General features: G+C 38.4%; 1 protein-coding gene and 1 pseudogene across 4 annotated transcripts in view; one reads left to right on the top strand and one right to left on the bottom strand.

The window, feature by feature from the left end:
* UNC13B (unc-13 homolog B) overlaps positions 1-24428 on the bottom strand; it is a 322323-nt gene that overhangs the window by 206927 nt on the left and 90968 nt on the right. For all 4 annotated transcript variants that reach the window (XM_037850969.1, XM_037850970.1, XM_037850971.1 and 1 more), the window contains exons 3-5: positions 24065-24164; positions 18979-19096; positions 17028-17151 (exon numbers count right to left, since the gene is read on the bottom strand). In XM_037850969.1, the coding sequence (XP_037706897.1) occupies positions 17028-17151; positions 18979-19096; positions 24065-24164 (342 nt within the window). The remainder of the gene's footprint in view (positions 1-17027; positions 17152-18978; positions 19097-24064; positions 24165-24428) is intronic.
* On the top strand, positions 3437-6374 carry LOC119545457 (annotated as a pseudogene).

The raw sequence follows: 24428 nt of genomic DNA, 5'->3' as shown, positions 1-24428 counted from the left end.
TCTTAAAATGAGAAGAGAGAAACAGAACAATTATAGAATGATCTCTTACATAGTTTTCATTCTTTTTAATGTCAGGTCTTCAAAAATGAAACAATTATTTTAATTGCACCATAAGGTAAACTGTACTGTTGTTTTGTTTTGTTTTTATAATACAGAACTTTAAATCTAGTTTATGTTTTGTCTGTCAAAATTTGAACTGGAATCTCATGGATATTATTTTTCAGTACTTTGCAGATGACGATAAACAGATTTCAGATCTACTTATCTTTAAAAAAAAAAATTACAGGTCCAAGAAGCGTAGCGTACCCAAAACAGAACTGATCCAAATAGACCTACTCCAAGACACTAATCAGACTGCCAAATATCAAAGACAAAGAGAGAATTCTGAAAGCAGCAAGAGAAAAGCAATCTATCACATACAAAGGAAGCTCAATAAGACCAAGAACGGATTTCACAATAGGAACCATGGAGGCAAGAAGGCACTCGTATGACATCTTCAAGATACTGAAAGAGAAAAACTGCCAACCAAGAATCCTGTATCTGGCAAAATTGTCCTTCAAAAACGAGGGGGAGTTTAAAACATTTACAGATAAAGAGACACTGAGAGGGTTCGTGAACAGGAGACCTCCTCTACAAGAAATACTAAAAGGAGTGATATAGACAGATAAGAAAAGACAGGAGAGAGAGGTTTGGAGAAGAGTGTAGAAATGAAGATACCAGAAGTTAGAAAGAGGGTAAAGATTGGGCATTTAATGCTGAAGGAGTACAGATTGTCCAACAGGATTGATTGTATAGATCCAGAACTGGACAGCACAATATTGGGTGATGGCAGCACAATATTTTAAGTACACTGAACAAAGATGACTGTGAGTACAATCGAAAGAGGAAGAATGGGGGCAGGTAGGACACTAGAAGAAAAGATAGAAGAGAAAGACTGGGATGGCATAACTTAGTGAAACCTAGAGTGGTGATTGTAATTAAATGTACAAATGTAAGAATGCTTTTACATGAAGGAGAACAAATGAATGTCAACTTTGCAAGGTGTTAAAAATGGGATGGTATTGGAGAAAAAAATATAATCAATGCAAACTAGAATCTATAGTTAACAGTAACATTGTAATATGCTTCCATCAATTATAATAAAGGCAATATATCAAAGCTAAATGTCTATAAGAGGAGGATATAAGGGAGGGGTATGGGATTCCTGGCGTTGGTGTTTTGTCTGACTTTTTAATTGTATTTTAATTTTATTTTTCTTTTGGTTTCTTTAGTCTTTTTTTTCCTTTCTTTTTCCTTTGTCACCTCTTCCTCTTTCTTTGTGGAAGAAATGGAAATATCCTCATATAGAGAGAGGTGGTGAATGCGTAACTGTGATTATACAGGGAACCACTGATTGTTTACTTAGGAGGGAATATATGGTATGTGAATAAAACTGTCCAAAAAACAAACAGAGGGATAAAAGTGCTGTAGAAAATGTGGAGAGAGGGATGTATCAAATCACCATTGGTGGGGAAGCAGAATGGTGCAGCCCATCTGGAGAGCAGTGTAGTGGTTCCGCAGGAAGCTAAGCATGGGGTTGCCATATGGTCCTGCAACCCTGTTACTGGATATATACTTGGCAGAACTGAAAAGAGGGGCATGGGGTTTATGGTGTCAGTATTCACAATTCACAGTGGATGGAGGTAGCCTAAGGGTACATCGACTAATAAACAGAATGGCGAACTGTGGTGTATAAATATTAAGCTGCTACAAGGAATGAAGTTGTGAGGAATGCAACTAGGTGAATGGACATTGAGGACAGTATATTGAGTGAAATAAACCAGAAATAAAAAGACAAACATTACAATGCCTCACTAATACGGGACTAACTATAATATGCAAACTCTGAGAATTGAATCTGAGAGCATAGGTTATCAGGGGAAGGCTTATTGTAAAGGTTCCTAGACTGTAAGCTCTTACAGCAATTACATCTATTCCTGAGTTGTAACAATTATTTCTAAATTCTGAGATGCTGAACTCTTTGTATATAACCTGGTGGGCCCCTGGAACTTTGGGCAATCTGTGTGACACCTGAGACTTGGAGCCAGAGTCCAGCTCCAAGAATGTCAGCATTTCCCCATACAGCAAGTGTTAAGGAGTCTGAAAAAGAGATCAGACTTCAATTAGAGATATGAACAAAAAGGGCTTGGTTAGGACTAAGGTAAATCAGAGTAAAGGGTAAAGGACGATATTGACAGTGTTTTAAAACTTCAACTTCTGTGTGCGACCAAAGGAAGAGATGTTTATTAGATGCAAAATCTATATTCTTTGTAGCACACTATATAATTTAACTTATATGGTCAGTTTATTCAAACACCATAATTACATGGATGAATACGGAGTGAAATCTGGTTGGTTTGTACAAATTACTGTGAAGCCCCGATACATCCCAGAGTAATTTGGGCAAAAAACAAAAATGTATTTGCAAAACCCTTTCAGGGACTGGGGGAAAATGTGGAAATATTAAACTTCCCCACCTGGGAAATTACTGATATTCTCATAAGCATTGAGGACTACCAATTTAGAAGGCTGAGCCCTCGATCTTGGGGCTTGCCCTTATGATTCTTGTTACTGCAAAGGAGAAGCTAAGCCTACTTATAATTGTGCCTGAGAGTCACTCACAGAGAACCTCAGATGTAGTTCTCTCTCTAAGCTAACTCTGCAGGTAAACTCACTGCCCTCTCCTGTACATGGGACATGACTCCCAAGGGTATAAATCTCCCTGGCAAAGTGGGACATGACTCACGGGGATGAGCTTGGCCCTGGCATCATGGGCTTGAGAAAGCCTTCTTGGATCAAAAGGGGGTTAGAGAAAAGAAACAAAATAAAGTTTCAGTGGCTGAGAGATTTCAGAGTAGAGAGGTAATTCCGGAGGCTATTCTTATGCATTATATCGATATCCCTTTTTAGTTTTTGGTGTACTGGAATAGCTAGAAGGAAGTATCTGAAACTGTTGAACTGTAACCCCATAGCCTTGATTCTTGAAGATGACTGTATAACTATATAGCTTACACTGTGTGATCGTGTGACAGTGAAAACCCTGTGGCTCCCACTACCTTTATCCAGTGTATGGACAGATGAGTAGAAAAGTGAGCACAAAAAGTAAATGAATTATAGGGAAGGATGTGGGGTATGGAATGTTTTGGGTAATATATCTGATCCAAGACAGTCCCTTTCCATCCAGAAATCTACAGTGGTGACAAGGACATGGGACTCCTTCTGCCAGATTCCAGATGTTTCAATACAATTGACATCCTGGCTGACAACTGTGAAAAGGAACCTTGGATTATTTTGATTTTTGTCAGACACCACAATCCCAAATCCGTAGAACACATCAGGCTTCAAGTTCCCTGTAGAATTCTAAATTAACCTTTGCTAATGAGGATGTCTTGATACTGTTACTGTGTAAGATGAAACTGAAACAATGAAGGATTGGAGGCAGAAGTGAAAGATTCAACCAGAGTTGAAAATCTTATCAAATCAGAAAACTATGGGAAGATTTTGGCAGAAAAGAATGAATGTTGTTTTGACAATAATATTGATTTGCAGTCAAGCTCAAAGTTAAAAGCTAGTTCGGAGCCTTGCAGTGTGTGAAGAATCTCCATCACCCTTTTCTGCAGAGATAACACAGGAGAACCAGGAGAAAATTCAGATCCAGTTAACACAATCATTTGAAAAAGAGGAAAAGCCCTCAAAAAATGAAGCAGAAAAAGAAAAAGCCAGGGATAAATTGCCCAGAAAAATACCAAGAGATTCCAATCAAGAATACACTGATTCAACTGGCATAGATCTACATGAATTTTCAGTAAATACATTAAAAAACAATCCTAGGGACAGAATGATGCTGCTGAAATTGGAACAAGAAATTTTAGATTCCATTGGTAATAATGAGTCTCCTTGTAAAAAATTCCCCCCAATGACATCTTACCATAGGATGTTATTACACAGAGTAGCCACTTACTTTGGAATTGAGTAGGAAGTCTGTCATAATAAACAAAACTAGCAATACAAGAATACCTGATCAGAAATTTAATGAACACATTAAGGATGTTAAAGGTGAAGACTTTCAGAAATGATACCTTCTCAAGAGAGATAACTCTAGCTTTGATGAAGATGATAACCAGATGAGATACAACTGAAAGATAACAGAAGAAGCAAACCTATAGAAGAGAAGAATATCAGAGAGCTAGAGATCGAATATTTTCCCAAGATTCCCTGTGTTCCCAAGAGAATTATATTACTGACAAAAGAATTCAAGGTGAGGATGGTAGTGGTACCCAGCAAAGACGACAAATATTTAGAGTTAATAAAGATGCTTCAGGGAAATCAACAAATCACCATCAAAGCAGCACTGAGAATGAGCTGAAGTACTCTGAATCTTGACCATGGAGCAGCACAGATTCAGATAGCTCTCTCCAAAATTTAAAGCCTGCTATAACCAAAGCCAGCAGCTTCAGTGGAATTTCAGTCCTAACAAGAGGTGATAGTTCTGGAAGCAACAAAAGCATAGGCAGGCTTTCAAAAACAGCCCAGCCATTCATAAACCCAGACGGGAGCCCAGTTGTGTATAATCCTCCTATGACACAGCAACCAGTTAGAACCCAAGTGCCTGGACTTCCACAACCACCTCTGCCATACCCACTACCTCAATAACAAGCAGCTAATCACATTTTCCCACAGGACAACCTTGGATCTCAGTTTAGCCACATGACTCTTGCCCACCAGCCATCTGCTGACAGCTCTGACCCTCATGCCACCATGTTCCAGTCCACTGTTGTTCTTCAGTCCCCAAAGCAGTCTGGTTATATCATGGCAGCAGCCCCTCGGCCACATCCTCCACTGTCCCCACCCCCACCTCTTCCTCCCCTCCCGCCCGGGCAGCCCATCTCTACTCCCTCCAGTTATCCCATCAGCCAGGCCGTGCTCCAGCCACAGGGGTGCATTCAGCAGCCCTCACCACAGATGCCAGCCTGTTACTGTGCTCCAAGCCACTGTCATTCTAGTCAACCTCAGTATCACCCAGTCCCTTCTGTCCATTACAATTCACATCTAAACCAGCCACTGCCACAGCCTGCACAGCAGACAGGTTATCAAGTTATGCCCAACCAACAGCAAAACTACCAAGGAATAGTTGGAGTTCAGCAACCCCAGAGTCAGAGCCTAGTCAGTGGCCAACCCAACAGCACTGGAAATCAGATTCAGGGAGTTGTCATCCCCTATCCTTCAGTGCCATCCTATCAGTTTTCACTGCCTCAAGGTTCTCAAGGAATTGCCCACCAGACTTATCAATAGCCTATTCTGTTCCCTCATCAGTCTAACCAAGGATCTATATCCACAATGGGAATGCCAGTTTACTATAGTATCATACCACCTGGTCAAAAAAATAACTTAAGGTCATCAATAGGTTACTTGCAACATCCAGGATCAGAACAAATACAATTTCCTCGAACTATTTCACCATGCAATTCCCAACAGCTTCAAAGTCACCATTGTGCAGCTGTGCCACCTCCACCCCCTGGTGGAGGAGTGGTGATGATGCAGCTCAGCGTACCAAACAACCCACAGTCTCACTGCCCACTCACCTCCCCAGTAGAAACAAAACAAATATTACTGTGATCACCAGAGAGGACAGAAGTGTGTGAAATTTAGCTATGTTGACAATATTGTCCAGCACAGCCCTCAACTCAGTAGTCCCATTATCTCACCAGCTCAGTCGCCAGCAGCAGCTCAGCTATCTATCCTGAAAACTGTACGTCCCTTCAGACCACCGCTTTCCATCATGCCCCACTTTTCTAGACCTTTTGTCCCTGGGCAAGGAGATGCCAGAATCCATTACTTGGCCAGCCACTGCAGTACAACCCTCCTGCTCTTCTGCAAGGACACATTCCAAACCAACAGGGTCACGCTGGCAACAGGCATGGAAACCAAGGAAGGAAACAAGCTAAAAAGGCTGCATCCACTGCCTTGGAGCCAGAGAAGCAGTTGTTGGGAAAGTTTTGGAAATTACTGAACTACCAGATGGAATTACGCACACAGAAGCCGAGAAACTTTTTGGAGAACTCTTTAAAATTGGCGCTGAGATCTGGTGGCTCTGGGATCCCCAGTCCCAGCCACATCGTCACCCCCTCTGCTGTGGCAGCGGGGACAACACTGTCAATCCTGAGTGCTCTAAACCCAGTGACTTGGCCTCCACATACACCATCTCAGCCACATTCCCCTCCATTTCAGCTGCAAAGAATGCACTGAAAAAACAAATTAACTCAGTTAACAAGTTTAAGCTGAGAACAAGCAGGAGGCACTATGACTTTCACATTTTGGAAAGGGCAAGTTCTTAGTAACACAACCACCTTTGGACCCTTCGCCTTTATGATTACCCTGTCCTCTCCCATCTTTGATTGGCTTGGTATTTGGAGCTTCTGTTAACATTATAGAGACTCCTACGACATGCGGTCATGGCTTTATAGCTTTTGAAGAAATGCCAGTGATCTAGCAAAGGGGGAAAAAAAGATGCATTTTGCCTCTAATGACTTTAGGAATCCACATCGGAATGATACAGAGTTAGCAGCTGTTTCTGAGGAAATGCTATTCAAATGCTTCCTACTTTTATAGTTGTTCTGTTTTATATTTCTGAATTCTTGTATCAGATCCAAAGCTCTATTGTATAGCATATTAGAACTACTCTAAGTGAAGTAAAACTAACCCTATTTGTAAACAACATGATCTTACATAAAGAAAATCCAAAGGAGAACCTCGAAGACATAATGCTGAGTGAAATAAACCAGGCACAAAAAGAGAGCTATTGTACGTTACCACTAATACGAACTCTGTGAAAAATGTAAAATAAATGTTTTATATCGTAGAATGTAGCGGACTTAGTGATAGACAGCAACTAGTGAAGGGGAAACAATAATCTAATACAAACAGATTAATTTATCTGTTAATCTTAATGTTATGGGAATGCTCAGGAATGACTATGTTTTGTTAACTTTTGAAGGGTATAACAGGAACATGCTGGAAGCAATGTAGTTATTTTAGGTTATTTGTTTTTCTTATTCCTTTGTTTTGGTTTTGTTGGAAATGTTTTATTGTTTGTTTGCTTTTTAATAAAAAAAAAAAGCTAAAAAAAAAAAAAGAATCTATTGGAAACCTCTGAAAGAAAAACCAACCAAGGGTGGTTTTTAGAAAATTATGTTGTTACCGTCCATACTACATTCTAAGGTTAATTCTTTCCTCTTAAACTTTGTTATAAAGTTAGAAAAATACTTTTGTTAATGAACTTTTGTAGCTCTGACACCCACTTCCCATATCCCTTGAGAATAACAGTGTAAAATCTATTAAATGTTGTCATGTGTTGCTTTTCTATGATAATTATTTTGAATTTCATACCAATAATTTTTCAAGATGTTTGTTATCCACTAATATTCAGCTGTTACACTGTATAATCTATTAAACGTTGACATGTTGCTTTTCTATGATAATTATTTTGAATTTCATACCAATAATTTTTTAAGATGTTTGTTATCCACTAATATTCAGCTGTTAATATAATTCAGAAATGGAATGCTTTTCAGAGAATATAAATACTTCTAATAAAAAAAGATTAAAGTTTCTGAAGCCAAAAAAAAAAAAAGAAAGTAGATGAGACTGCCCAGGAAGTAAGCGAAAGGGAGGGAAAAAGAGACCATGACAAGGCCCTGGGAAAAGGCTATTTAAGAGAATACCAGATGAGGATATAGCAGAAGAAACTAAGTTGTGATAATCAAAGAGATAAAAGAACAGGGACTATAGGGTACTGTAGAGGTCTAGCGAGGCTTAAGGAAATATCTTATCAGTGGAAGATTGTTCCAAGGTCAAACAGAATCTGAGAGTAAAGATGGCTGCTTGGATGGCAACTTAGGGAAATCTCCAAAAATAGTAACTATAATAACGATAATCTTCTTAACCTCAAAGAGAAAGCTACAATTAAAGTTTTAGACAATTCTGAACTCAATTTTTTCTAAAAACCAACATTCCTTCCAAATTCTGTTTTATTTTACTGATTTTTTTTCATTTCAGATAATTTTGATGTCTTTATATAATAAAGTTTTCTATTTCTATAAGAGAAAAAAAAGAAAATCCAAAGGAATCCTGAAGAAAACTATTAGAGCTAATAAATGAACTCAGCAAAGTAGCAGGGTACAAGAGCAAGGCAAAAAAATCAAGTGCATTCCTATACACTAGTAATTAACAATTCAAAGAGGAAATTAAGAAAAGAATTCCATTTACAATACCATCTAAAAGAATAAAATAGCTAGGAATAAATTTAACTAAGGATACAAAAGACTTGTATACTGAGAACTACAGAACATTGCTGAAAGAAATTAAATAAGATCTAGATAAACAGCAAGACATCCCATGTTCATGGATTGGAAAAGTTAACATTGCTAATATGTCAATATTACACAAAGCAATATACAAATTCAATGCACTCCCTATGAAAATTCCAACAGCCTTTTTTGCAGAAAAAGAAAAAGTTATCCTCAAATTTGTATGGCATTGGAAGGGGCCCTGAATAGCCAAAAACAGTCTTGAAAAAGAAGAACGGGGCTGGAAGACTCACACTTCCTGATGTCAAATTATTACAAAGTGACAGTAATCAAAACAGTGTGATACTGGCACAAAGACACACAAATAGATCAGTAGAACAAAACTGAAAATCCAGAAATAGACCTACACATCTAAGGCCAACTGATTTTTAACAAGGGTGCTAAGTACACATAGTGGGGAAAGAATGGTCTCTTTAACAAATGGTGTCAGGAAAACTGGACTTCCATATACAGACAAATACAATTAGACTCCTACCTCATACCACATACAAAAGTCAACTCAAAATGGATCAAAGACCTAAATATACGAACTAAAACTATAAAGCTCTTAGAAGATAACATAAGGGCAAATCTTCACCACCTGGGATTTGGCAACTGATTCTTACACTGACATCAAAAGCATGAGCAACAAAAGAAACAATAAATTTGATTTCATCAAAATCAAAAACTTTTATACATTGAAGGAAATTATCAAGGAAGTAAAAAGACAACATAAGAATGGGATAAAATAGTTTCAAACCATATATTGTATAAGGTTTTAATATACAGAATATATAAAGAACTTTTACAATGCAACAACAAAAAAACAAACAACCCAATTAAAAAATGGGCAAAGAACCTGAATAGAAATTTCTCCAAAAAGATATGCAAATGGCAAATAAATACATGAAAACATGCTTAACATCATTATAGCCATCAGGGAAATACAAATCAAAATTAAAACCACTATGAGATACCACTTCATACTCACAAGAATGACTATTATTTAAACAAAAAACAGGAAATAAGTGTTGGAGAGGATGCAGAGAAATTGAACTCTAGTGCACTGTTGCACTGTTGGTGGGGATGTAAAATGGTGCAGCTGCTATGGAAAACAGTTTGGCAGTTCCTCAGAAAGTTAAGTATAGAATTACCATATGAATTACCCACACTAATGCAAAGTGTTATGAATAGGGAAAACAGTGGAGAAGGGGGATGGTATATGAGAACTCTGAATGAAATTTCTATAAACCTACAACTTTTCTAATTAAAAAAAAAACTAAAGAAAAAAAGTTTAATATCAAATTACCATTTGACTCAGCAATCCCACTCCTAGGTATATACGCAAAGAGAGCGAAAACAGGGTCATAGATACTTGTATACCAACATTTATAGCAGCATTATTCACAACTGCCTAAAACTGGTAGCGCCCATCAACAAATGAATGCCTAAACAAAATGTGTTACATACATATAATGGAATATTATTCAGCCATAAGAAGAAAATGAAGTTATGAGACATGCTGCAACATGGGAGAACCTTGAAAACATTATGCTAAATGAAATAAGCAAGACACATAAGGACACAAAAATTGCATATCACTTATAAGAGATGGCTGGAAACCAGAAGTTCACAGAGCTAGAAAGCAGATTAGAGGTTATGGGAGAGAGGAAGGTAGAGGGGGTAAAGACGAGTGTTTGTAAAATTTTTTTTTTTTAAATTTAAGGGAAAAAAGCTTGTTGAAAACGTCAATTGTATGGTCTGGCCACAAGGAGAAAGATATCTCTGAGAAGAACAGCAAGAAACAGCACCTGGGGCCAACCGACCCTGCCTGAGTGACTGATCTCCCATCAAGCACCACAAAGGAGGGAGAAGGGTGAGGCAACCAACCCCTCCTGAGTGAGTCATCTAAGATCAAGCATCAATGAAAGAGGAAAAAGGGGAGGGTAGGAAAATAGATAATAAATATTACAAAAGGAACAAAAATCTATCAAAACAGAGAACCCAACAGTGCCAGGCCCTCTGGCCTCTTGCTTCTGCTTCCTTGCAAGAATACCCATATGCTATTTCTTTTTTTTTTTAATGTAATTTTGAGATATATTCACACACCATACAATCCATCCAAAGTATACAATCAATGGTTAACAGTATCATGACATAGTTCTGTATTCATCACCATGATCAATTTTAGAACATTTGTACTCATCCAGAAAAAAATAAAAAGGAAAAAGAAAACCCCAAACATCCCATACCCCTTATTCCCCCCACCTTATTGATCTCTAGTATTGCACTCTACCCAATTTTAAGACTTACAATAAAAGTAGGTTAACTAAGACAGTGTAGTATTGTCAGAGATAGATATACACATCAGCGGAATAGAATAAACTATCCATAAGTGGATCCATACAAATACAGGCAACTGACTTTTTTTTTTTTTTTTTTTTTTTTGCTGTATAGCTATACAATCATTATCAAAGATCACGGCTACTGGATTACAGATCAACAATTTCTGGTATTTCCTTCTAGCTATTCTAATATACTAGAAAGTAAAAAGAAGTATCTATATAATGGTCAGTAGTCATAATCATTTGTTAAATCCTAATTTCTCAGTTACACCTCCTCCCTCTCATTTAATCATTCTCTCAATCTCCAGGGATATCTGGAAATGACCATTTAACTTCTTCCTGCTGGAAAGGGGTAGAGGAATGAAACTGGTTGATGTTCTTGGAGACACCAGTACCTCTAGGTTTCGGGGCTTATCTGGCATAGGAGTAATTCTGAAACAATAAATGTACTAAGTAAAATATTAATAGAATCTTAGATAGAGTCTAGGGTATTCTTCAGGGTTTTCAGGAATACTATTGGTTGGGGCTTGGCATACTGTGTCAATTTGCAGTATCTGGCTGAAGCTTGCATAAGCGTACCTCCAGAATGACTTCTAGACTCAGTATGAAATCTCTTAGCCACTAAAACTATTTTGTTACATTTCTTTTCCCCCTTTTGGTCAAGAAGGCATTCTCAATCTCATGATGCCAGGGCCAGGCTCATCCCTGGGAGTCCTGTCCCACATTGCCAGAGAGACTCACACTTCTGAGAGTCATGTCCCACATGGTGGGGGGGGGGGGGTATGTGTGACTTTATTTGCAGAGTTGGCTTAGAGAGAAGGGCCACATTTGAGCAACAAAAGAGGTTCTCTGCGGGTGACTCTTACACATAGTATTAAGTAGGCTTAGCTTCACCATTGCAGAGATAAGTTTCATAAGGGCAAGCCTCAAAATCAAGGGCTTGGCTTATTAAATTGGGAGTCCCTAATGCTCGAGAGAATATCAGGAATTCCTCAGGTGGGGAAATTTAATAGTTTCACATTTTTCCCCAGTCCCTCAAGGGGACTTTGCAAATACTTTATTTTCTGCCCAAAATACTCTGGAATGTATTAGGCTGTTACCTTAACCTGTACAGAATAACAAGATCTTATTCCCTATTCTAAGTTCCACATAATCAGGTTGTTTAAATAAAGTGACCAGACAGGTTAAATTAGATAGGGTGCTACAGAGAATATAAATGTTGGATCAAATAAACAGCTCTTCCCTGGTCTCAAACAGAAGTTGAAGTTTTAAAATATAGACAATAAGTTTTAAAATATAGACAATATCATCCTTTATCCTGTATTCTGATTTACCTTAGTCTCAACCAGATTCATTTCATTCATCTCTAATTGAAGTCTGATCTCTTTTTCAGTTTCTTTAACAGTTGCTGTATGGATTAATGCTGACTTTCAGAGCTGCAAAACTCTTAACTCTGAATCTCAGGTGTCACATAGATATCCAAAGTTCCAGGGAATGACCAGGTTATACACAAAGAGCACAGCATCTCAGAATTCAGAAGTAACAGTTAAAACTCAGGAACGGATGTGACTGCTGTAAGCACTTACAATCTAGGAACCTTTGCAATGAGCCTTATTGAACATCCTGTACTCCTTAATCATTGATTGACCAATCTATGCCCACTTTCTATCCCCTGATTCCTATGCTCCTGAATTCAATTCTCGGAGTTTGCTCATTATAGTTAGTTTATATGAGTGAGACAATATAATATTTGTCCTTTTGTTTCTGGCTTATTTCACTCAACATAATGTCCTCAAGGTTCATTAACCTAGTTGCATGCCACTCTGCACATGTACTTAAAAATTTTCTGTCTGCTTACTCAGAAAAAAAAAAGTCAATTTTAAAGCAAATCTGAAAAAAAAAGTGAAAGGAAAAAAAGAAGTGAGAGGGGAGAAGAGCCACAGCTACTAATCTAGATCTATATGCTCTTAATGGAAAATGATATACCAAGTTATACTGTTCAGTGGAAAACAGCAAGGGCAGAAAATGTGTTAGAGTGTGATATTATTTTTTTAAAACAAAGAGGGCGGGGTGTGTATATATATGTGTTTATAGATTTATATTTTTAAAGAGTCCAACATATATGTGTTTATAGATTCAAAGATTGACTCCCGGAAAGATAACTGCAAGAAACTACTCGCTTGCTGCAGCCAAGAGGGACACTTTGGGGAACGCGCAGGAGCTGAGAGAGGAGCTGCAGCTTACAGAGACATTTTGGAGATGGCCTTTGAAAGCAGACTTTTGCTCCAGAGAGGCTAAGAGAGGATAAACACCCCAAGAGCAACTGAGAGTGACATTTTTGAGGAGCTGCTGCGGCCTAGAGAGGGGCGTCCTGGGAGAGGGCCATTTTGAGGCCGGAGCTCTGGAGCAGACGCCGGCCGCGTGCCTTCCCAGCTAACAGAGGTTTTCCGGACGCCGCTGGCCATCCTCCAGTGAAGGTGCCTGGTTTTGACCCCTTATCTTGGACACTTGATCTTAGGACTGTAACTGTGTGGCCAGGTGAACTCCCTTTATAAAAGCCAAAAAAAAAAAAAAAAAAAAAAAGAAACTACTAATAGTGGTAACTTAAGGAAGGGAAGCAATTTGTGAGGGAGACTTAACTTTCACTGTATACTGTTTTGAACCGTTGTGCATTTATTACTGCCTTCCCCCCAAAAAAGAGTTTTAAGTAGAAAGAAGTATAGATCTAAAAGAATGTTTATTGCAGTGCTAATTATCACAGCACAAATCTGAACAATCAAAATACTCAACAAAGGAGTGGTTAAACATATTACAGGTAAAATTAAAAGCAGAGGCTCTGTACCCCACCTCAGTGGTTGCAAACATGACCACAGACATAGGGAACTGGTGGTTTGATGGGTTGAGCCCTCTACCGTAGGTTTTACCCTTGGGAAGACGGTTGCTGCAAAGGAGAGGCTAGGCCTCCCTATAATTGTGCCTAAGAGCCTCCTCCCGAATGCCTCTTTGTTGCTCAGATGTGGCCCTCTCTCTCTAGCTAAGCCAACTTGCAAGGTGAAATCACTGCCCTGCCCCTCTACGTGGGATCAGACACCCAGGGGAGTGAATCTCCCTGGCAACGTGGAATATGACTCCCGGGGAGGAACGTAGACCTGGCATCGTGGGACGGAGAACATCTTCTTGACCAAAAGGGGGATGTGAAAGGAAATGAAATAAGCTTCAGTGGCAGAGAGATTCCAAAAGGAGCCGAGAGGTCACTCTGGTGGGCGCTCTTACGCACAATTTAGACAACCCTTTTTAGGTTCTAAAGAATTGGGGTAGCTGGTGGTAGATACCTGAAACTATCAAACTACAACCCAGAACCCATGAATCTCGAAGACAATTGTATAAAAATGTAGCTTATGAGGGGTGACAATGGGATTGGGAAAACCATAAGGACCACACTCCCCTTTGTCTAGTTTATGGATGGATGAGTAGAAAAATAGGGGAAGGAAACAAACAAACAAACAGACAAAGGTACCCAGTGTTCTTTTTTACTTCACTTGCTCTTTTTTACTTTAATTATTATTCTTGTTATTTTTGAGTGTGTGCTAATGAAGGTGTCAGGGATTGATTTAGGTGATGAATGTACAACTACGTAATGGTACTGTGAACAATCGAATGTACGATTTGTTTTGTATGACTGCATGGTATGTGAATATATCTCAATAAAATGAAGATTAAAAAAAAAAAAAAAGCAGAGGCTCTGGATTTAGATTACTCAAGTTTAAATCCCACCTTTATCATTTACTAGTTATGTGGTCTTGGGCAAAATAGTTAAATACTCTCTGCTCCAGTTTCCTCATCTCTAAAATGGAAGTAATAGTTGGATCCACCTCAAAGGATTGAAATGAGAATTAAATGAGATAACATATGTAAATGCTTAGTGACATGCCCATTGGCACCCAGTAATTGCTTAACAAATGTTATTTTTATTATATTGTACAGTCATACAATAAAATATAATCAACCATTAAAAATACCATAAATAGCATTTATTTTAACATTTATTTTGTAACCATATAATTACTTAGTGAATAAAGCAACTTAAAAGTAATATATACAGTACCATTTTATAGAAAAAATGTATATATACATGGGGGAAAAAACTAAAAGAAATATACCAACATGTAAAAAACAAATATCTCTAGATGGTAAGATAAGAAATTTTATTTCCCTTCTGCTTACCTATGTGAAGTGGGCTCCCTCCCCTTAATCTGTAACAAGAGAGTCCCCTTCCCCCTCAACCAGTAATGACTGCAAAGTAAACATTAAAGCCCTGAGAGGAAGGGAGTGAAACTGTGCCATTTTAGGGAGTGAAACTGTGCCGTTTTAAGGAGTGAGACTTGCGGATGTATGCATTAGCCAAGCGTAACCGTTCTAATAATTAACCATTGCACCAGCCTTGAGAAAATTTCTCAAGGTTGCTAAAGATCTTAAGCACCCATTAATTAACCTCCAACTCTGCTTTTGTCAAAGTAGCTTGCTTGCATTTTCAGGATGTGATTTCTGCCTATATAAGTCTCAAGCACTCTCTGGTCCCTGCTGCAGCCGCCAGCCGCCAGCTAGCTGACTAATAAAGGCTCTTTTAAATTCTGTTTGGCTGTCTCATACCTTAACTCGCAGGCACCGTAACACTATGCTTTATGAACTTTCAATATAGTAAAAAATGGAAAGGCATTATTTTTAAAAGATGATGGTATATAACTGAATAGAATATTTTTACAAGTTTCTGAATTTCCAAAAGAAACTTCTTTTGCCAAAATACAGCATGCTGTAAGCTAAAATTCTTCTTTTGGAAGGATTTTTTATTAAATTTCTTAAAACTGTACCCCAAATCTGATTATCATAGGGGACATTCAAGTAACTCGCATCAAAGAAAGACTTTACTCATCTGTGTTTTTACTTACACATTTATTCAAAAAACATTTATTAGGCACTTATTAAGTACCAGGAAGGATGCTAGAGATACCAAAATAAACTACCTAAGTGCCCTCAAGAAACTTAAAATAAAGACAGAACTGTATATATATATACTGCTACCAATGATATAACATGTAAATGCCACCATGCTGAATTGAGGAATGTTTGTTTAAAATGCAATAAAGAATGGATGGACTTCTGGCATGGCAGTGCGAGAAGCTGCACAGACCTGCTCCCCAAACTGGTTTAAGTAACTGGTGTAAGGAGAGACATATACCATTTAAACCAATCAGACAGGCAAAGCTTTAAAATTTTGAAATACAGAATGTTGGCAAAGATGTGCAGAAACAGACATGCCTCAGACACGGTTGGTAAGTATAAACTGACAAAAACTTTTTGACAATAATTTGGCAGTATCTATGAAAAGTAAAAATTCACATACCCTTCGACCCAGCAACTCTACTTTTAGGAACGTACGACTCATCTATGGGCACAGATATATTAAGTTGTTCTATTATTATGCAAAAATGCAAAAACAAAACAAAACAAAAAACTGGAAACAACTACATGTCCATCAGTTAAGGATTCTTTAGATAAATTATGATATAAACAGTTGTTCAAATGAGTGAGATAGGCTATTAAGTATAACATGAAACAGTGTCCAAGATATATCTTCAAGCAGTTTATACAACAATATGTATCACAGTATACATGGTATATACAGTATGATCCAATTTTTTACCAAGATAAATTTCTAGAAAATTTCTAACCAAGACACAAGAAAGTCAACGGTCGTTTACCTCTAGGGGATGCAAAGGAGGTTGAAGGAAAATGGGAAGAGAAACTTCTTTTTATCCATATACATTTCCATAGTATTTGAATTTTTACCATGAGTATGTATTATTTTTGTGATTTTTTAAAGTTATTTTTTTAAATTACTATCCTATTTACCAGTGCTACTTCAATGTTTAAATTGCGAAATCATAAGGCATATAAAGACTTTAAGACAATAAATGTCAAAGTATTTTCAATAGAATCATTAATTTTCTCTGACAAGCATATATTTTTATAAGCCATTTTAACAAATAGTCACAGAAAACTAAATGACTTAAAGAGGAATGCTTTCAGTGTGGATTCTTTAATCAGCGCCATTTTAGAGTCTACTTTATACCATGTCCTGGGATAGGTATTACGGGGAATAGAGTGGAAGAACACAAAATGCCCCCAAAGGAGATAGCTGAGGAGACAAAATACACATTAATGAAGCAAAAAACAAATAATTTCAAACAATTTGGTAAAAGGTATTAAACGGTTTTAAAATCTAATCAAATAGACTCACCAAAAGGCAATTCAAATCTTGCATCAAGCAAAATTTTATGGGGGGTTGGGTTTTTAGTTCCACAGACCTCGTCATCTTTCATTAATGTCTCTGCTTCCAATGTGGACCACTCCCCAGGCCCTTCCTAGAAAACAGAGATGCAAGATTAAAGTTTTATTTTTCATGGCTCCCCTCTTGGTTAAAGAGACAGATATTATTCTCTGAATGAAGCTCCTTGTTGGACAGCTTCTGAGGGTCACCCACATCCTGATGAGGCAAACATACTACTGCAGCAAACACACCTCTATCACCACCTGCCTCGCTCTGCAGCACACAACTTTGGTGAGGAGAACAGCTTTAACTGTGCTCAGCTCTCCACAGATCCACTGAGGATAGAATTTCCAGAGAATCAAACTCTAAAACTAAGCATCTCCATAGATCAATATTCAATCTGCACAATTTTTAATGACTGTCACTTAATGATATATATCACTGCTTCTAACCAGTAAAGAACTACTAACATTGCTGGTTAAATAAAATTGAACTGGGGCCACAATTAAAATGAACTGTCTACCTGCCAGGAGGAGTAGATAATTAACTGTAACTAAAAGAACTACAGGAAATGGTGGCAAAGCTTTACCATCCTGTCTTCCAGAGAGAACTCAAAGACCATGTTAAACCCAAATAGGAATACAATAGATTCTCTCCAGGTGCAAAGTGGGTGTTATGAGGAAATGCTGCTATCTGAGGTATTGTCTAATTTGGGAAAATTGAGTAGGAGTTCAGCTCTGAAAATGTATTGAGCCTGTGTGAATAGCCATTACCAAGCTTGGTAATTCCTTAAACTAGGATTGCATGCGGAAGAAGTGTTCTAGTTTGCTAATGCTGCAGAATGCAAAACACCAAAGATGGATAGGCTTTTATAAAACGGGGGTTTATTTCACTACACAGTTACAGTCTTAAGGCCACAAAGCGTCCAAGGTAACACCTCAGCAATCAAGTACCTTCACCGGAGGATGGCCAATGGCGTCCGGAAAACCTCTGCTAGCTAGGAAGGCAGCTGGCGTCTGCTCCAAAGCTCCAGCCTCAAAACGGCTTTCTCCCAGGACGTTCCTCTCTAGCAAGCTTGCTCCTCTTCAAAACATCACTCCCAGCTGCACTCCGTTCCCTCTCTTTGAGTCAGCTCATTTATATAGCTCCACTGATCAAGGCCCACCCTGAATGGGCGGGGCCATGCCTCCATGGGAACATCTCATCAGAATCATCTCCCACAGCTGGGTGGGGCACATTCCAAGCAAATCCAACAAGCACCAAAAACTTCTGCCCCAAAAGACCACAAAGATAATGGCATTTGGGGGACACAATACACTCAAACTGGCACAAGAAGGAAGACTAAAATCAATCCCATGGGAATTGGTGACTCAAAGAAACAAAGCAGGGAATGGGATGCAGCCACTGACTAAGGAAGTTTAATGGGACTCCTCCCATGACAGTGTCTTAGAGGGAAATGCAGAAACCACAGGGACCCTATGTGACACACAGACTCCCTCTGCCTCCCTCGCTCCCCTCCACCACCATCCCCCCACACACACACCACACTCTCTCTCTGCCCCCTCCGTGACCCCTCTCACTCAAGCATACATGTGTGCACACACACCCATTCTCACCCTCTCACACCCAATCTCCTCTACACACAAACATACACAGAGTAGCCAGAAGGGGGTGTCTACCTAATAAGGCTGAAGAGTTCTGGAGTGAGTTCAGTCATAGAGCATAGGGAAGACCTAATTTAAATAAAATCCCTGGAACTTCTTTTGATGTTACGAATAGACTGGTTGCATGCTCTCTAAATAGAAAGGGGGCAGAGTGATCTGAGCTGTGTGGATGAATATTAATACAGTTGAGGTGGAGCTAGGAGCAGGAGGAGCAAGGGCTAGAACCATACCTCCAAACAGGCAATGCACTGACTGACCTCATCTGACTGACGAATAGTCTTCAGTGCAATCCACACAGTCCCCACCATGGTGTCCCAGATCAGTCCTTTGTTCCATACTTCCACACTTAGACCCAGGTCCAGGCGACTAATCTCACTAGAGGAAAGAAGAGAGCCCCTTGAGGAAAACCAGATAATATGAAAGTAACATCTCCTATTTTGCTAAACCTTGAATACTGTTCCGGTTTGCTAATGCTGCTGTTATGCAAAATACCAGAAATGGATTGGCTTTTATAAAGGAGGTTTATTAGGTTAAAATTTACAGTCTGAAGGCCAGGAAAATGTCCAAATTAAGGAATCAATAGGATCATACTTTCACTGAAGAACGGCCAGTGGTGTCCGGAACAGCTCTGTCAGCTGGTAAGGCACGTGGCTGGCATCTGCTGTCCCTTTTCTCCCGGGTTGCATTTCAAAGTGGCTTTCTCCAAAATGTCTCTGGGCTTTTCTCTCTTAGCGTCTCTGGAGCAAACTCTGGGCTAGCATCTGTAAGTGCCAGGAAGCATCTGGGTCTCTCTTAGCTCTCTTAAATACTCCAGTGAACTAATCAAGCCCTACCCTGAATGGGCAGGGCTAAATCTCCATGGAAACACTCAATCAAGAGGTCACACCCTAATCAAAAAGATTAATAAGTCTGCCCCCACAAGATTGCATTAAAGAATATGGCTTTAGGGGGGACATAATATATCCAAACCAGCACAACTACCTTTTCCTGTTATCATGGAAAATGAAAATGTCCCAGAATACTACATTCTTTCAGTTTCTAGAAACCTATACAAGGTATCCATGTTAAAATGCCTTTGTCACTCAAGTTCCTCCCCTTTGGAACTATGATCATGGTTAGACTAATACAGTTGCACAAAGTATGAGGCCAGCTGACAAGGGCATTGCTGCTAGGCCTGCCTGTCTACAATTTCCACCTAAAGGGAACAGTTTTATGTTTTATTATAACATATAAAATGTATTTCTATGGACTATACTTAGGAAACTTTTAGGAAAAGGTAAGTCCTATTTAAGATATTTATGAAAGGGCATCCAAGCAGAAGTAAAAGGGTCCCTGAGAACATCAAAGTTTGATGAGAACATGCAGTTACAGGCAGGTGAGGGACACTAGGTTATGCCAGTTCATGCCACTCAGTCCCTGGGGGACTCATTGGTCATTGGTCATTCTCAGCTAAACTAGGCACAGTCACCTATAAACAAAGTGATTGTGTCAGTTTGGATATGTTATGCCCCCCAGAAAAGCCATATTCTTTAATGCAATCTTGAGGGGGCAGACTGATTAATCTGTTGATTAGGGTGAAACCTCTGACTGAATTATTTCCATGGAGGTGTGGACCCCACCCATTCAAGGTGTGTCTTGATTAGTTCACTGGACTACTTAAGAGAGCTCCAGAGCCACTGCTGACACTGAGAGATGCCTGGAGATGTGGGCTAAGCTAAGAGATGAAGTCCAGAGTTTGCCTTAGAGAAGCTAAGACAGCATCCCCAGGTGTTTAGAGAGAAATGCCCTGGGAGAAAGAAGCAACAACACATAGGAGCTGAGAGAGAGGAGCTAAGGCAAAAGCCCAGAGACGTTTTGGAGAACATCATTTTGAAACACAATCCAGGAGCAAAGGATCAGTAGATGCCAGTCATGTGCCTCTCCAGCTGATAGAGGGGTTCTAAACGCCCCATTGGCTGTTCTTCAGAGAAGGTATCATCTTTTTGATGCCTTAATTTGGACACTTAGAACTGTAAACTTGTAACTTAATAAATCCCCTTTATAAAAGCCAATCCATCTCTGGTATTTTGCATAACAGTGGCATTAGCAAACGGGAACAGTAATTATCACAGGATAATGATAAACATAATGACCGTCCTATAATAATAACCAGAAAAAAAATTTTTAAAGGCATTATTCCTGAAAAAGCCAGCTAACTACTTTGCAAAAGCAGTATCATATGCGGCACGAAAGGTGCTTGAAAGGGCTAACTCAAACATACTTAGAGTCTTAAGGTGGAACATTCAAAAACTTATATTAACGCTAAAAACTTTCTCCAGAAAGCTCTTATAGAAACACAAGGTTATTTGAAGGAAGATGCAAGAAAGGCAAGAAAAATGAGAAAAGGGCAATTTCAGCAGAAAAAGCAGAAAGAATTCTCAATAAAGTTACAGTTATTCGTCACATACAGAAATTCCAAGTGTGTGCTTTAAAGGAACCTTGGCTTCTCTCTTGTAATATTGAAATAATTGTTCTCAGATTCACAAATTTTGGATGTGGAATTATAGTCCTAGAATTTGTGCCAAGTATGTTGCATATGAGTAAATTTTCTCCCCTTTTACATGCATAGAGTACAGAATGTACTGAGTTCATTCATACATTTAATTAATATTTCCTGAGCATCTGTAACACATATGGCTTGGTACTTTGGACTCTGGCAGAGACACAGACTATAAGATCAAGTTCCTGTCTCCAAAAATTTCTAACTATCCAGAGAACTAATCAAAGCCACAAAGTAGATGATTAACTCAGACACTAAGGGTGTTCACAGTGGAGTAACTAAGCTTTTTGTCAGTTTCAGCCTAATTAACAAACTGTCTTGGAATATATATGTAAAACCCACAAACCTATCTGGAGTTCCTTCATTTGAATCTGGAAAAGAAAAATTGCTTGGGGACAAATATATTATATTCCCAAAGCAAATCCTAAATAACATCTCAAGCCAATAGATAAAAGAAATAGCCAGAGCTTGACTTAAAGAAATATTTTCTTCAGAGAAATCTCCATGAAATAAGACCCAAACAACAATGATGTATTCTATAAGAAGCCTCTCATCTCATCTGTGTCTGCTCAGCAGGCTCAACCAAGAGAAGTCTAAGAGCTCTGTTTATGCCTCATCCCCAGAGGTTTCTTTTCTCTACTAATTAACTCAATCAACATACCTCTACAAAATTCTGGGCTAGGCAAACGCCTACTAAAAAAAGTGAAGATGCCCTCTTTGTCCTGAAAAAATAAATAATTTAGTGCTGGAAATAAGATAAAGAAATATTAAGTTAAATAATAGGAGAATACCAAAGTATTCTATGAAGACACTGCCATATAACACATCAGGGAAAAGAAAAAAAGGAGAAAGGGAGACAGGAGACCAGCAATGGAGTTGCCAATAGCAAAAGGAAAAGGAAGAGGAGCAGAAAGACAGAGAAAAGTTGACTAGAAAGTAGCTAATAAAATCCATGTGCAAAAGGTGAGGGGGCAAAATTCACATGGCATCTTAAGGTGGGAGACAGGAAAGAAAATTCACACAAATCACAGAAGCGTCGAAAGAGGAAGTGCTATGGGAAACTGGAAAGCAAACACATAAGAATAAACTAGCTACTGCTGATGAAGAGGCTGCAGAAGATGACTCTGTTTCACATGCTTGGAAGAGCTTTAATATTAAGTGATTATTACAGCCACCTGGAAGCAGGAAGACAACAGGATTGCTGGGTTCATAGACCATGGCCAGAACCATGATACAGCCAACATAGTGGTACATGAAGAGATTTGTGTAAACAGTACATAGGTAACTTTGCACACATGTGTAAAGAATGGAACAAGTGGGCTCACCCTAACATTGCTCTGAGAAAAGGAATGAATGAGGCTATATCATAATCGTGTGAAAGAGGCAACCAGTGAAACATTTGACACTGGTGGCGTATTTCTTCTTGAAGCACAGTTCTCCCTTGACTTCCAAGCCACATATATCTCCTGGGTCTCTTTCTCCTTCTCTGCTTATTCCTTTCTTTTTGCTCATCCTTAAATGCTGGGGCTCCCCAGGCTCTACCCCCAGGCCACTCTCTTCCTAAGCTTTGTCATCTATGCCTATGGTTTCAAGTGACTACAATATATCTCAACCCAGACTTCTTCTCTAAGTGCCAGGTTCATGTTTCTAACTATCTTCTTTAGTACCTCTCCTCCTACCTGTCCTGTAAGAACCTCAAATATAAACCTGTCCATAACAGATCTTATCTTGATCTCTATCCTAATGAATGACACACCACTCACCTAATCATCCAAGACAGTGCTTTTGGTTCTACCTCCTTTAATGCTTTCTGTCCATCCTTTCCTCTCTATCCCATCTGCTACTACCTTAGCCCAAGCCCTCATAATCTTACCCTTTGACTACTACAATAAAGCTTCTTAAATGGTATTTTAAGAAGCAATATATTAAAAACCCAGAGGACTGGAATGTTTCCTCACAAAAAAAAAAAAATATTATCCCTATATCTCTGTGAGCTGCACTTCAAAACTTGCAAAGCAATTTCACATATATTTTCTCATTTGATCCCTCATCTCACCCCAAAAACAAGTACAACCTTTTAAGAAAGACCTTTACAGATAAGAAAACTAGCACTTGAAAAAGCTAAATGATTTGTCCAGTCATTCAAAATGAAACTCTATACTTCTCTCCCCTTTTCTAGAACACAAACAAAATTCACAAGATCAGGGAGGAAAAAAAAGAACTATTCAGCTTTCAGAGGCAGAGCCTACAATCATAAAATACTAAATTGCATAACAATATTCACTCATTTTTATTAATTAGACAAATGTAGTACATTTTACCCCATAAAGCAAAGGGACTGTAAGCACAGAAATCTTCATTTTCTAAAGCAGGTGTCTTAGTTACACACAACCACGCATTTTCACATATATAACCACACTCCTTCAAGGAGCCTTCTCAGAATCAAAGAAAGATTAAGTTATGTTTAATATCATGCTAAGCACTTTGTACTATATCTTAATTCTGACAATTAAGAAAATGGTAAGGTAGTATTTTTTACCCCATAAATTGACTGGGAATTTACTTGCATCTGTAAGAATAGAATACGGATCCATAAGAGAACAAAACTACAGAAGATTTCACCTACCACACACTTCACTTGTTCCTGTAACTCTGAAGTTTCAAAAAGAATATTTACTAATGTTAACATAATTTACACATCTTATACATACACAAAATGATCAGCCTCTAATTGTTTAATCCAACACAATTATCATGGAAAGATTATGGAATGTGTAGACATGATGCAGCTACCTAATACTTACAACATGAAATCTTGTTCCCAGGAAGGTTGATCCCCTCGAACCGCTACAGTTGTGCTCTTCACATTCTGTACTTTCAGGGTCACGTATGTGTTAAATTTATCTTTTAAAAAATGCAAAACAAAGATGTAATATTTAGTTAACTTAGATTGTCACCCATATCTCACAAAGCTCTTTAAATTAAATAATATCCAAATGATAGTACCATATGTGGAAGAAAAAATGAAATTATATATTGTGCAAGATGACACCATTCTAGGCATACTCTAGAGTTGCAAAAAATTATAAAGCACACTGTCTTCAAGAGTATAAACTAATATAGTATTTTGCAAATTATCTTAGGAAATATAATTTATATTTTATCTAA

The sequence above is a fragment of the Choloepus didactylus genome, chromosome 10 (genome assembly GCF_015220235.1).
Source record: "Choloepus didactylus isolate mChoDid1 chromosome 10, mChoDid1.pri, whole genome shotgun sequence".
Lineage (NCBI taxonomy): Eukaryota > Metazoa > Chordata > Mammalia > Pilosa > Megalonychidae > Choloepus > Choloepus didactylus.
This window is presented reverse-complemented; position numbering and strand designations above follow the sequence as displayed.